The sequence below is a fragment of the Squalius cephalus genome, assembly GCF_949319135.1.
Source record: "Squalius cephalus genome assembly, chromosome: 5".
Classification (NCBI taxonomy): domain Eukaryota; kingdom Metazoa; phylum Chordata; class Actinopteri; order Cypriniformes; family Leuciscidae; genus Squalius; species Squalius cephalus.
This window is the reverse complement of record NC_137126.1, coordinates 12,653,122-12,667,303: the sequence shown is the minus strand read 5'-3', so window position 1 is coordinate 12,667,303 and position 14,182 is coordinate 12,653,122. Positions and strand designations below refer to the sequence as shown.

The following is a 14,182-nucleotide window of genomic DNA, read 5'->3' as shown; positions in this document are numbered from 1 at the left end:
TCTGTGCAGCTTCAGGTTTATAATGGACGCGCGCTGCTGTGGAGATGCTGCGGCAGATGTGTCGCGTTTGAGCTCCGTGTATTTCTGCCGTAGTTTCGGGTTTTCACCTGCGACGTAGAGCAGCGTACATATATATATATCAGGGTTCCCACTCTAAACCAAATGTCAAATTCCCTGACTTTTCCCTGACTAAAAGATGAATTTCCATGATGAACGGCAAAACAGGCCGCTGTTTTGCGGAGCACCGAGCAGACAAAAAACAGCCACAGACAGTGTTTTAAATCCAACCAATTTCAAACTTTATTTACTTGTTCACTGATGTTTTTAGTATAATTCTAAGTTAAACACACAAACATAACTTTTCTTTTTTCTTCTTTTTTTTTTTTACACGTTAAATGCATTGATATTTTTCTGTACAATTTCTACAGAAATAAATGTATGGTTTCTACTCTTTCAGGGGTTAAATGCTCTGAAGGATTTTCTGTTTGTCATCAAGTTCATCATTGAGTCTTTTTATTTCTTCACATTTAGTTTTTGCAGACTGTCTTAGACTGTTTGACTGAGCAATGAATGTAAGATTGCCTACACTTTCTGCCTTTAATGCAAGGTCATCAGCAGATTGCTTCATGGCTGAGGCATCCTTCTGGAGGCGTGCTCTCTTTTTCTTCAGCTCATTAAAATGTTGTTCTTTAAACACTAGGCTATTTCTGTAAAATGGTTATGATGATTATTTATACTACCAGTCAAAAGTTTTGGACAGTAAGATTTTTTTATGTTTTTTAAAGAAGACACTCCCCAAGCTTGCATTTATTTGATCCAAAGTACAGCAAAAACAGTACAATTTTGAAATATTTTTACTATTTAAAATAACTGTTTTCTGTTTGAATATACAGTAGTCAACATTTGAAGTGGACCAAAAAAGTGCATCAAAGTTGTCCTAAGACAAGAACTCTTAAAAATCTTACTGTCCGAAAACTTTTGACTGGTAGTGTAGGTCTGAAATAATTATTTGATAAATATTTTTTCACCTGTACAGGGTTCCAGACTAACTTTTCCCACTGGTTGTGCTGGTAGCTGGTACCAAATAGTTTTTTTTACAACATGGAATTAATCAATGCACGCTGATGAATAGTTTTCCTAATCTGCGTACCCTAGTTTTGCACTGATGTAAAATGACTGACAGTGACACAAGACCTCATGTTGGCAAAATGTTTTAATCTTTTAAATGAAAACCATTAAAAATAACTAGCAAAAAAACACCACGTATGTTTTTTAATGTTTGATTGTATTTTATTTAGTACTGTCAATCGATTAAAACAATTAAATAGCCTATTCACGTTTAATCACACTTAACATTAAAGTTTTTAATATGTTTTTATATTGTAATAAGTTCACGTTTAATCTCCAAATTAATGTAGAAACAACATAAAGTATATTTTAAATATTTGATCTATTAGGTAGGAAATATACATAAATTAAAGTTATAAAACACCTCTCAGTCTTCACTGTAATTTTCTCTGACTTTTTTCTTTGATTTGATATTTTTTACATTAATGTATCACAGAAGCGGGTTTATTAGGCTGCTGTCGCTTTAAGATCTGATGCACACAACGCGGATCTGGATCTGACAAGCATCCGATGTTGTCACAACTCTTTGCGTTCATTTAACACGTTTAAACTAATTTAATACTGTGCTTACGAGGATACTCGACAAAGTGAACATTTTGGCATACTTTTGTGTGTTTTTGTCCGTTCAAGCGTGAAAGAGAAGCGGCTGCGCGCTGTCTGAAGCGGCATTCTGTGCACATGAGTCCTGTGTGTGTGTGTGTGTGTGTGTGTGTGTGTGTGTGTGTGTGTGTGTGTGTTGTGTGTCACACAGAGAGATTTACAGACGCCAGTACAGATTTAAGTTCTTATTTTTGCGTTTTATCGTGCTTGAATTGTTTATTAGTACTTGAATGAATGATAGCGTGATAAAATACTATAGATCAGCCAATGGATAAAAGAACAAAACTGATGCTGCATTAATTGCGTTAAATATTTTTAACGCGTTTAACTGAAAAAAAATTAATCGCATGCGTTAACGTGTTCATTTTGACAGCCCTAATTTTTGTATAATCAAACATAAACATAATATGTAGGCTATTTGTTATATTCCTTTGCTCACTTGGTTCCTCCCTGTCCGCACCTGTGCTCTATCAGTTGTGTCTGAGGCTGTATGCTGGCTCGTTGGCTTGTAATTCCTGAATTCCTGATGTGTACGTTCGTTAATAAATAAACTGCAAGTGTCTTGCGGAAGAACATTTTGTAGCCGGAGTTCCTTCTCTCCGTTAATGTCTATGGCGAGTCACGCAGGCACTGGGCAACTCCGCAGCCGAGCCGACCCCGGGATAAAATAGTCAGAATATAAACACTTATTATAGGCGTACCGTAGTGATTCAGGATAAGTCAAAAGCACGGTTTGGAAAATTAATTCATGATGTAGGCTACTCGTTCATTTTGAACATAAATTACGGACTGCAGCAGCTGCTGATACAACGGCGTTCTGTTGCACTCGCACAAATGCGACCACATAAAATTTTAACTCGCACATTCTCAAAAAATGGTCGCATATGCGATATTAGAACGGTGTTGTGTTAGCGGCACCTAAGTTAATAACTAATGATCTTCGCAACGGAAGTGAATCAATCAATCAAAACTAACTTCAGCTGGACAAAAACTTTATCCTAGAGCTGTTGTAAAGCCTAAACAATCTGTTACGGTAATTTCCTATTATCACTGTAAAGCTGCTTTGAAATAATCCATATTGTTAAAAGCGCTATATAAATGAAGGTGACTTGACTTGACAATCAAATATTGGAAAGAGCCCAGGACCAAAAGAGCAGGTTCCAGCTAGGAAAAGTCATCAATTATGGAGTATTTTCAACCTGTTCACCCTCCAAATGTGGAACCACCCACAGCTCTAGCCAATGATGGCCTAATGGAGGTAACCATAAATCTGGGAACTCTGCTTCACTCAAGTTTGAATGGTCCTTAATAAAGACTCGCCCCAGGATGAGGTGCTGAAGCACAAAATGGCTTAAAAAGAGTAAACAGACAATTAACCTTGAACTTTCTTGGAAATGGAAGATGCAATTAATACCTTGCTGACTAATTATGCCAAAAAGAGGGAGGAGCTAAGTGCCCTTAGGGATATCAGTTAAGACCATGTGTCAAGTCATGTCCAAAACCAGAGGAATCCTAGACCCAGGGCGGGTCCTCACTAAGCAGACTCCAGAGAATGTTGTGGAACCCTACCTAGAGGTATTTGAGAGGACCACAACTGACCTGAAGAAGATTGGGGTGCCCTGTTGGCACCTTTTTTGACGGGGGAAGTAGGAAAGGACTGCCCAGTGTATGAGCGTTACTGGCCTCTAGTCAACTAAAAACCCTCTCAAAGGCCTAAAAGTCAAGTGAAGGAAAGCTCCAAGAAAACACCAGTCCCCTCCAGGGCCAGGAATCAGAGAATGAGTCTGTGATCCAAGAAAAAGAAAAAGTAGTGGTAAATGGCCACTCTGAAAATCCCTCCACCAGCAAAGACTTCTGAGTTCCCCCAAGCAGAAGTGATGAAAGTGAAAGTTTTTGACTCCGGCCAGGGCAGATTAGCACAGCTCAGCTACAAGACCCTAACCTCGAACAGGCTTGGAGATGCATCAAGGTTGTTGACGACCAATTACTGGAGGGGGTAAGTGAACTAACCTATCCACATTTTGTTGTTAAAAAAATACCTTACAGGTATTAAGATTGAAGACGAGGTTGTTGAACAGCTGCTGGTACCTAAGCCCTATATTTCCAGAGTAGTGTGCTTGGCTCATTTGCACCTTCTGGGTGCCCACCTGGGAACAGAGAAGACATATGAACGCATACTGAGGAGGTTTTACTGGCCAGGGGTGAAGCAAGGAGTTGAATATTCCTGTATACAGTGTGCAACCTGCCAGAAGACCAGCCCAAAGGTAATCTATAGCAACCCATTGATTCCTCTACCCATTATCGAGATCCCCTTCCAAAGAATTGCTATGGACATCTTGGGTAACATTTTGGCTATACTGGATCACACCATCGGGTATTCAGACGCCATACCCCTACGGTCCATACCCCTACGGTCCATACCCCTACGGGCAGCAACTGTTAAAGTGGTGGCCAGAGAGATATTCCAGCTTTTTAGCCAAGTAGGCATTGCAGAGGAGATTCTAACAGACCAGGTTATCTATTTCATGCCCAACATTCTGAAAGAGATGTGTAAACTGTTAAAGGCGAGCCAGATTTGTACCTTTGTTTATCAGCCACAAAAAGAGGGGTTGGTTGAGAGGTTTAATCAGACCTTAAAGCAAATGTTGAAGAAACTGTTTGAGGTGGATGGGAAAAACTGGGATCAGTTGCTGCCCTATGTGTTATTCTACATCAGGGAAGTATCACAGAGCTCTACAGGATTTTGGCTATTCAAACTTTTCTCTGGACGAAGGGCCAGAGGTGTGATGGATACTGCTGAAGAGGTCTGGGAGAACCAACTGTCGCCACATCACTCTATGGTGGAACATGTGGAGAAGATGAACCAATTGGTCTCCACCCACGAATGCAAGTTTCTCACCAAGTGGCATGGTCCGTATGAAGTGGTTGAAAGAGTTGGTCCAGTGAAGTATAAGATAAGGCAGCTTTGCCAGCGCCGGATCCACCAGACCTATCATGTGAAATTACTCAAGAAGTGGTATGACCCAGAACGATCTGCTCTCCACCCTCTCATCCCAAGTCCTTTCCCAAGTGCCTATGGAAGTGGAGATGGGACTACAAAACCAAAAACAAGAACTTCAGGAGTTAGTAAGACAATATTCAGATGTATACTTAGATGTAAAGTTTGGAAGGACCTAGGTACAGACTCCCCAAGGACAAGGTTAACCTTGCAATTTTGTCTTTAACAACTTAGTCTTTCTTCTGTTCTGGTTTCCCCCTTTAAGGTGGTCTGGCGTTGAAACAGACATTGGTAACAAAGCCACAACAGATACCCCAGAACGGGAAGAACGTCTCGGTTGCGTATGCAACCCTCATTCCCTGAAGGAGGGAACGGAGACGTAGTCGACGTCGACTGAAGGTGATCACGCTTAGGGAGCCTGTCATCTTCGAGTGTTGTTAAAACGAGCCAATGCACACATTGGCGTGCAAGCTTTGCATCCACGCTCCTCCCCGCAGCACGGGTATAAATACGGAAGTGGATGCACGCACCACTTTTTCGCTGAGGAGCCGAACGGAGCCCGGAATCAGCGGTGGTCCCACAATAATGGCGAAGGACTACGTCTCCGTTCCCTCCTTCAGAGAACGAGGGTTGCATACGCAACTGAGATGTTCCCTTTCAGTCGTTCACGTTCGACGTAGTCGACGTCGATTGAATGGGATCACCCATGAAACTGCCACTAGTGCTGCCACCTTCCAGTGCCTAGACAAACGCTTCCTGACCCCCTGCATTATTGAGAGGAGATAGGACAGGGCTTAGGCCAAGAAAGTCACTGCTGTTCCACAAGACCCACTCAGTTAGACTTGGATAACACTGGGAAAGCGTGCCCTTTCGATGGAAGGAAGGACGCTACGGAAGCAACATCCAGCCCGCAGGGAGGTAACATGTGGAGGATACGCATATGGACTGGGCAAATTATCGGGCAGTACAACATATGGAATGTCACTGAGGTGGCTCCAGCCTATAACTGAGGGGAGACTCAACTGACAACGACGCCAGAGGAAACACTGCCAAGGGAAAGACACGGGCTCGCTTCAGGGAGCCGTACCGTGGAGAATACACATATGGGATCGCCGTAGGGAACACAACATATGGACTCAGCCTAGCACAAGTTCAACCAGTGCATTCAAGTTGTAGGCCTAGCATCGGACGCTCCGCCACGTCCGATGCCGAAGGAGTGTAGAGGAGCTCGACAGGGTTCGGCTAGAGGGGAACTCAACTGAAACAAGAATGGTGCACGTATTCAGTCCAAAGGAAGGGAATGGCGAAGCAAGCCGATGCATCGAGCGGGGCTTACGGCGTTCACTGGCTTCTATGCGAAGAGAGCACACAGGAAGCAACCGGCTTGACACGTAGGCTATAGAATCTAGCAAACGTGTTAGGTGTCGCCCAGCCCGCAGCTCTACAAACATCTGTTAGCAAGGCACCCTGCGCCAACGCCCAGGAAGTGGCTACACTCCGAGTGGAATCAGCTCGCAGTCCCAGGGGACAAGGTGCATATTGGGACTCATACGCCAAGATGATGGCACCCACTATCCAGTGGGCCAACCTCTGCTTGGAGACAGCCTTTCCCTTCTGCTGGCCTCCGTAACAGACGAAGAGCTGATCTGTGGTCCTGAGGCTTTGTGTTCTGTCCACATATAACCAAAAGGAGCGGACGGGACAGAGAAAAGCCAGGGCTGGGTCTGCCTCCTCAGGGGGCAGCACTTGCAGGTTCACCACCTGGTCCCGAAAGGGAGTGGTAGGAACCTTGGGCACATATCCTCCGGGTTCCTGGAGCTCTACGTCGGAGGTGGAAACACGAAACTACGGCAGAAATACACATAGCTCAAACGCGACACATCTGCAGCAGCATCTCCACAGCAGCGTGCGTCCATTATAAACCTGAAGCTGCACAGACCACGGACGGCGCGCTGCTCATCTCTCTATTTTTACAGCGATTGATTCCTGCCGGTTCCATAATGAGACTGGCGTGGCCAGAGACATTTTGGGCGCTGCGGCATATTAAATATATTATAAATAGTTTTTCCGCGTGAGAAATACAATGTGTGGCGAGAGGGCGTGACAAAAGACCGAAATGAGTGACTGTCACGTGACACTTGAAAGCCCTGACTGCACTGTAGCAGTTACTGTTACACTGTTTAACCTGCAAGCTAGCTAGCCTGTTAGATAGCTAGCCTGCTAAAAACACCAAGCTTACATTAGCTACTGCTACTATTCCCCACCAATTCACAAGCACAAGAGAAAAAGTATTTTGTACTTACATTTAATACCCCTGGAACTCAATGGAAGTTGATTGAAGATGGCATAGTTGGTAGTGTTGTTATAACCAGTCAACTGAACCAACAATCTTTTCACAAAACTGACAAAACCTTGTCAAACTGTCAAAATCCATCAACATTCCGTGCATGAGCTACTTTCTGACATTCTAACTGAAAGTGGGTGAATATCAAAATACATGATAGAAACATTTTGTTAAACCACTTACAAGTGTTATGTTGACAACACTATTGAAACAATTACTTTTTATTACAACTGTACATGAATAAATAGGCCATTTGGCCCTGGACTAATAGGGTATTCTATTTGTCCATTCTATTAGCTCTATTCTATTTTGAAGACTTGCACTGGCTGCACAAGTCTAATTTAAGGCTCTCACAAATAAATAGTATGGGTATATTATACATTTTCTGAGTCATCAGAGTGCCTTGAGTATTGAAGTTGTTGAGTTTTGTGTCCGTGGTGTTCTTTCATGCCACAGGGATAAAAGAAAGCATACAGTTTAGGCGGAAATTGTGAAAAAAATGTGTGTTATTTCTGGTTTAAAGAAGTCATGTGACCTCTGTTTTTGTCAGACAGATTCAGTACTGGGCTTAAATGAAAGCCTAAAAGGTCCCCTTTCCAACGATACCAAGCACCATATTATAGAATACTGACAATATCCCTAGCATGAGCGTAAATCAGATATAAACCAGATTTCAAAAACAGAATTTATCTTAGGGGGTTAGTAACTTCATGAGCTGAAAAAAGTGATTTCGCTACCACCCCTGCACTGCTATCATGATTTTTCTAGTACTAGGGGTGTATACCTTGCCAAAAATCACTATGAGACTTGTCCCCCCAGATGATACCGATGGACCATATTTGGGGCCCTGGCTCATGGACTATAATGCCTTATTCTTACATCAACAAATTTAAAGGGATAGTTCAGCCAAAAATGAAAATTAGCCCATGATTTACTCACCCTGAAGCCATCGCAGGTGCATATGACATTCTTCTTTCAGACAAATACAATCGGAGGTATATTAAAGACACACTATGCAAAATTTGTACCTTAATATAACAGCTTCGAATTCGAGAAAGAAAATACGAAGCAATACGACGAAGAAAACGCGGTAAGAAGAGTCAAGGAAAAGAAAACGAGAAACTGACCGTGTGAGGAACCGGACAAGAGTCCCACTCGGTTAGGCTTTCACTCGTTGGCGAGAGCTAAAAAGCAGCAAAGGATGCAACAGCGATGCTGACCTGGCATTCTTGTTGATGGAGTGCAGAGACGACTCTGCGTGAGTGGTATTAACAACAGTAATGTTAAATACAAGTACTCCACAGTGACTCTAGGGGTCTCTGTTTGACAAAAACGGAAACTGCATAGTATGCCTTTAAAAAATTTCCTGGCTCTTTCAAACTTTATAATGGGAGTATATTTTTTGGAAGTCCATCAAAGCGCATCCATCCATGATAAAAGTGCTCCACAGGGCTCTGGCGGGTTTGACTGGCCTTAGTCGACTTGCGTACGGCCAGCTGCTGGAAACTAGTTATTTTAGTCAATAAAGTTTTAAATATGGATATTTTTCTAACACGAACGCATAGCTTCACTTCAGAAGGCCTTTATTAACCCACCAGAGACCTATGGAGCACTTTTATCATGGATGGATGCACTTTGATGGACTTCCAAAAAATATACCCATTAACTCCCATTATAAAGCTTGGAAGAGGCAGAACATTTTTTAATATAACTCCACTTGTATTCATCTGAAAGAAGAATGACATATACACCTAGGATGGCTTCAGGGTGAGTAAATCATGGGCTAATTTTCATTTTTGGGTGAACTATCCCTTTACGACATTTTAAGGACCCGCAGACACCCAGTTATAATTAAGCAATATGGTACATGAGGTTGTTGAATATAGTGGCACTGTTAGGAACAACGCAAGGTCGGGACTATATTCACAAAAAAGCATGCCTCAAATGCCTTAATGCTTATTAAAACAGTAAGGCATAGTAAGCAAATTCATTATTCATTAAGTGTCAATCTTGACTTCTAAACTAAAGTTAAAGTGCCCTGATTATTCTTTTTTGAAAATTACCTTTCATGCAGAGTGTAATATAGCGGTTTCTGAATGCAAAATGTTTTGCTAAGTTTTATAGATCAAAGTGCACGACAAATAAAGTTATTGTATCCTAAACTGCTGAAACGAGTCGTTAGCAATTCCAGTCTCACTTCCTGTTACATACCTACTAGAGGTGGGAATCTTCAGTCACCTCACGATCCGATCCGATTCCGATTCTGGGAGTCACGATCCGATTCCAGAACGATTCTTTATCTACCCCCCCCCCCCCCCCCATTAATTCATTAGTTTACATAAGTAATTAAGTAGTCTATTTTTTTTATAATTACAAATAAAATAAATAAAACATTAAAACAGTTTTATTTTAAGAATTTTAAACTAATATAACTTCAAACCATATAAATAGCAAATAATAAAGAGAAGCATAGAAACAAATGACAAAGAAACAGAAGAGTGCTTTCAGTATTTAAGATTATCTGAACATTTTCCATTCAAGAACTGTGAGTGATTAATTTTCATCATACTTTTGTTTTTTACTTTGACATCTTATTAGACTGAGATATCTTAGATATCTATTTAGCTGCATTCACGCTCGGATCTCTTTTTAAATACAAGTAGTAATGTGGTTTGTCCTCACCGTTTAATCCCTTAAGACATAACTTGCTGTGTTTACGTTCATTTTGCACAAGTATATTAAACCACTTACACGGGGTCGCACAGCCGCATGCGCGAGCAGTCAACACAAACCGCGCATCAGCATTTGAAACTGAAAGCAGCCTTCTGTTAGCGAGGTTCATATTTTAAATATATAAGTCCACTGCATTCCAAACCACATAAACGATGACTTCGTAGAGCATTTTTAAGGAGAATATCGACGCGCGAGACAGCACACTTCAAGTGTAACATGCGCGTCTCTCACAGCGCATCCTGTACAATGAAGCCTGTGAATGTCCTTATAATTCGTTTCAACCTTTCCGAACTTTATTAAATATTATTTTACTGAAGGTACGTGTGTGGGGAATTGTTAGCAAGCAGAAGACGGGTGTTTCTAAAGCAAACTCTGCGTCATCGCACATCTGGTTATAAACTAAGCTCAGAATCGATTCTGAAATTCTCAGAATCGATCCAGAATCGTTGGAGAGAGAATCGCGATGCATCGATGGATCGATTTTTTCTCCCACCACTAATACCTACGTAGCAATGTAACAAAACTTCATAATGTCAGCAAACACTTTAGTTGTAACCTGGAAGAGTTTGGTTTGTGTTGTCAACATGTCGAGAATATGCTGTTTTCAGTGCTGCAAATCCACTTGGTATGCACTTCAAAAGGATGAGGATTCATGCTGGAATTGATACAGAAAAACCAACGCAATCGTTCATAGAAATGAGGTGTTGTATAATGTATTTAATGAGAAAATTAAAGTGTTTTTTTGACCTTGGATGCATGTAAACCTATTGTAGGAGACCTCCAAAACTAATTAAGAACCTTTAAAATAGCATAACAGAGGCACAGTTGGGCTTAATGAGTGCTGCTCAGTAATATGATGAACAAGCGTTTACTATATTGGGTATTTTAGATAAATATTTTTGATGCTGACCAATTAGAATCTAAGACCAGAAGAAAAATACATACATTAAGTATAAATTTGCTTCCACAGCATTAAATATGGTTATAATAGACAGTGAATGAAGGAAACTCACGTCATGCCCAAGTTCAGCAAGTCCAGCAATGCAGCCATAACGAGTCGTCCACTGAGTCCTATCATCCAACAATGCCTGACAATTAGAGAAAGTCATATAAAAATGATGGACAATTTAAGCTTCTTAGATTAATTTCTGTTTTTTTGCTTGTCAGTTGTATTTGTTTCAATTGGATTAAACAAATAATAGTTTGTAAACACACCAGCCACAATGTGAGCACGCAAACACACAGGGTCTACTACCTTAGTAAAGGTCTTGGTGATACGAGACTGGATGTTGTTGGTGGTTGTGCTGAAAGTCTTGCAGCTCTGAGCCATCAGCCGAGCAGCAAAGTCTCGCAAAGCCCAGTGATTGTCCACGTCAGGTCTCAAACATAACTGCTTACTGACAATACACGTCACCACTGCCGGGATCAATTCATGGAGCTGAAAGACAGCAGAAAACAAAGGGAGTTTCTATTAAAGCAGTCACATTAATAAAAATAACATTTGCCTTGAATTTTTTAGATAAAACAGTTAATACTAATGACAACATACAGTAAGTTTAAAAACTAAAAATTTCCTTTCTAGTCCAAAAATAGTATTATTGTACATCCAAAGAAGTCAGCCAATCATAAAACATGTTTACATGGAAGCCTTAAAGGTATAGCAGCTAAACAAATCAAGGATCTTAATTCTAAAGGTCGGGGGTTTGTTAAAAAACTAAATGACCCATTTAAAAAATTAGCTTTTCATAAGGGAAGTAAATATGTGTATGTTATTGTTAGTATGTAGAGTGAATAACTCACATATTTCTCTAAATATAGTGTGGGATTGTCCATTAAAGCCTTCACCATCCTCATCAAGTATATCAGCAAAGCCAGGTTATTCTGAACAACATTTACACGCACCTGAAAAAGAGAAAGAGAACACTTACTCTTGTGACACCCATATAGAGGAAGGAACACAGGCCCGATTCTACAGGTGCTAAACACCCTCAAATGAAAGCAAGAGCACCCTCAGTTTAAACTATAATAACAGCATATTGGCGAAACATAGGAACAAACTCTTCAGTGCAAATCTGTGTTCGTGCTCTAGAGAACGTCAAAGGTTTCTTTGCAGCGTGTTTTTGCAGCGTTGAGCAATGTAATCAATCGCAGAAATGTCTGTTGATCTCTTGTAATGCAATGGCAATCAGTAGTGTTTAAGTTTTTGTTTAGTGCCAAGTCCTGCATGCTCATGAATCATTATTTGGTGGACAAATTAATTATAAAGGAAGTTTCTAAGGTGAGCAGCAGAAGCCTATGAGATTTTGCTAAACTGAAATGAGTGACAACTTTTTGACTGATTATAAAGGGAGCATTTTCTATATTTTCAATATTCTATTACATAGTATGACCTACATAACTTTAAGTAGGCTACTCTGACCATTCTTGGCATTGAGTGTACAAGGTCACAACAAATTTTCAGATCTATTCTGTGTAACTCCTGGAAGATGACCTCCTTTAGTGTCCTGATGTTTGACTGGGAGTGTTGTTTCAAAAAACGAGTTGGATGTACCAAATACACCCCTTCAGGGTAAGTATGGCCCTGTATGACATCATAAACGACGGAATTCATTGTATAGACACTTCTCCCGGAAGAGCGTGTGCACACATCAACCAGAGCGAGAGCGAAAGCAAGAGTACGCCCATCAACGTGCTTCATTTGGGTTACAGAAGTCGGTGGTCAGGTCTTGCTTGAGAAAGATTTGTCATTTTGTTTTTAGACCACAAAATCAACAATGGCACCAAAGAAGTGTGTTTTTGGTTGTGAGGGAAAGATAACTTCAGCTTCCCAAAGAACCCAGCGTAAGGGAACAGTGGATGCAGTTTGTTTTTCCGGGGCAGCAACGGAGTTGTGCAAGTGTGTTTGTTTGTTCCCGGCATTTCAGTGACGAATGTTTAATAAACAAGGCCCAGTTCAACGCTGGATTTGCAGATCGTTTGAAACTGAAAGATGGAGCGGTCCCAGCGATAAAAGATTCTGGTCATCAGTCGGAACTGCGGGGGGTAGGGCTGGGATATAAATCGATTTGATCGATTAACTTGAATGTGTAGTTTACGTCGACTTGTTTGAATGAAAATCAGTTTTCTCTTTAACATCCACCGACGCTCCCTTCTGGGCTCCCGTAGTTCCGAACGGGCTCAGCGTTTGCCATAGAGATACACAAACAACAAGGCAAATGAACAAGACCACACAAGCACACCCACCAAAAACATTTACAAACTGAATCCGAAGGGCTGCCAACTCTCACGAATTCACAGTGAGACTCACGCAATTGTCACTTTTTACACGCTCTCACGCCACACATCCATTTTCTCATGCAGAGAAAAATCACGAAGCAAAGAGGACACTGACACCGACAGACAAGACATAGAAGGTTACTACTGATAAGAAACAAATTCTCAGCTCTCAGATTCTGTCAAATTTAATTATGAAATTCAAACAATAAACACCGTTTTGGTGCTTGTAAATGTGACGTGACAGATCCCTGAGATCCCTATGTCACGTAACGTTACATTTACCTCAGGAAAGCCATTTAATGACCATAGCACGTTAAATTGATATAGAGTATTTAGAGTATAATAGAGTATTTTGCTAAATATGATAACTATATTACATATTTATTATATTTTTACCTATATCATTAAAATATTATAACGTTGTTATTATAAAAAACGCATTATATTTAATTTGAGATGTTATTTTTAACTTTTAATAATAATATGAGATGAGACCCATTGACAAAGTTTACATGTGCACCAATGATGTGATTATTTCTAATAATCAGATTAAGGTCTTAAAGGATTAGTTCACCCAAAAATGAAAATTCTACGTCGTTCTGAAATAGAACCTAGAAGCGTTGCACTGTTTATACTACGTCAACAGCGTAGTAGAATGACATGGAAGAGAAGAGATTGTTGAATAAAGTCGTTATTTTGGGGGGGTTTTGCGCACAAAAAGTATTCTTGTCGCTTTATAATATTAAGGTTGAACTACTGTAGTCACATGGACTATTTTAACGATGTTTTTACCACCTTTCTGGGCCTTGAAAGTTGCAATGATGTTGCTGTCAATGGAAGGACAGAAAGCTCTCAGATTTCATCAAAAATATATTTTTTCAAACCATCTGTGTTCCGAAGATGAACGACATGAGGGTGAGTAATTAATGACAGAATTTTCATTTTTGGTTGAACTAACCCTTTAATCGCAGTAAGATGTTTACATGACAAGAGCAGAACTCTTCACTCCAGTTACATGCAATTTTTTAATATTTTCTGATTATTCGCTATCAAGTATGGTTATACCACACTCAGATAGGCATACAGTATGCATGTTACCGGTC

The 14,182-nt window shown here is 40.6% G+C and overlaps 1 protein-coding gene across 2 annotated transcripts in view; it reads right to left on the bottom strand.

The window, feature by feature from the left end:
* The window catches only part of taf6 (TAF6 RNA polymerase II, TATA box binding protein (TBP)-associated factor), a 59,612-nt gene that overhangs the window by 22,979 nt on the left and 22,451 nt on the right, over window positions 1-14,182 (bottom strand). For both annotated transcript variants that reach the window (XM_079870799.1, XM_079870800.1), the window contains exons 9-11: window positions 11,604-11,705; window positions 11,059-11,241; window positions 10,817-10,891 (exon numbers count right to left, since the gene is read on the bottom strand). In XM_079870799.1, coding sequence (XP_079726925.1) covers window positions 10,817-10,891; window positions 11,059-11,241; window positions 11,604-11,705 — 360 coding nt within the window. The remainder of the gene's footprint in view (window positions 1-10,816; window positions 10,892-11,058; window positions 11,242-11,603; window positions 11,706-14,182) is intronic.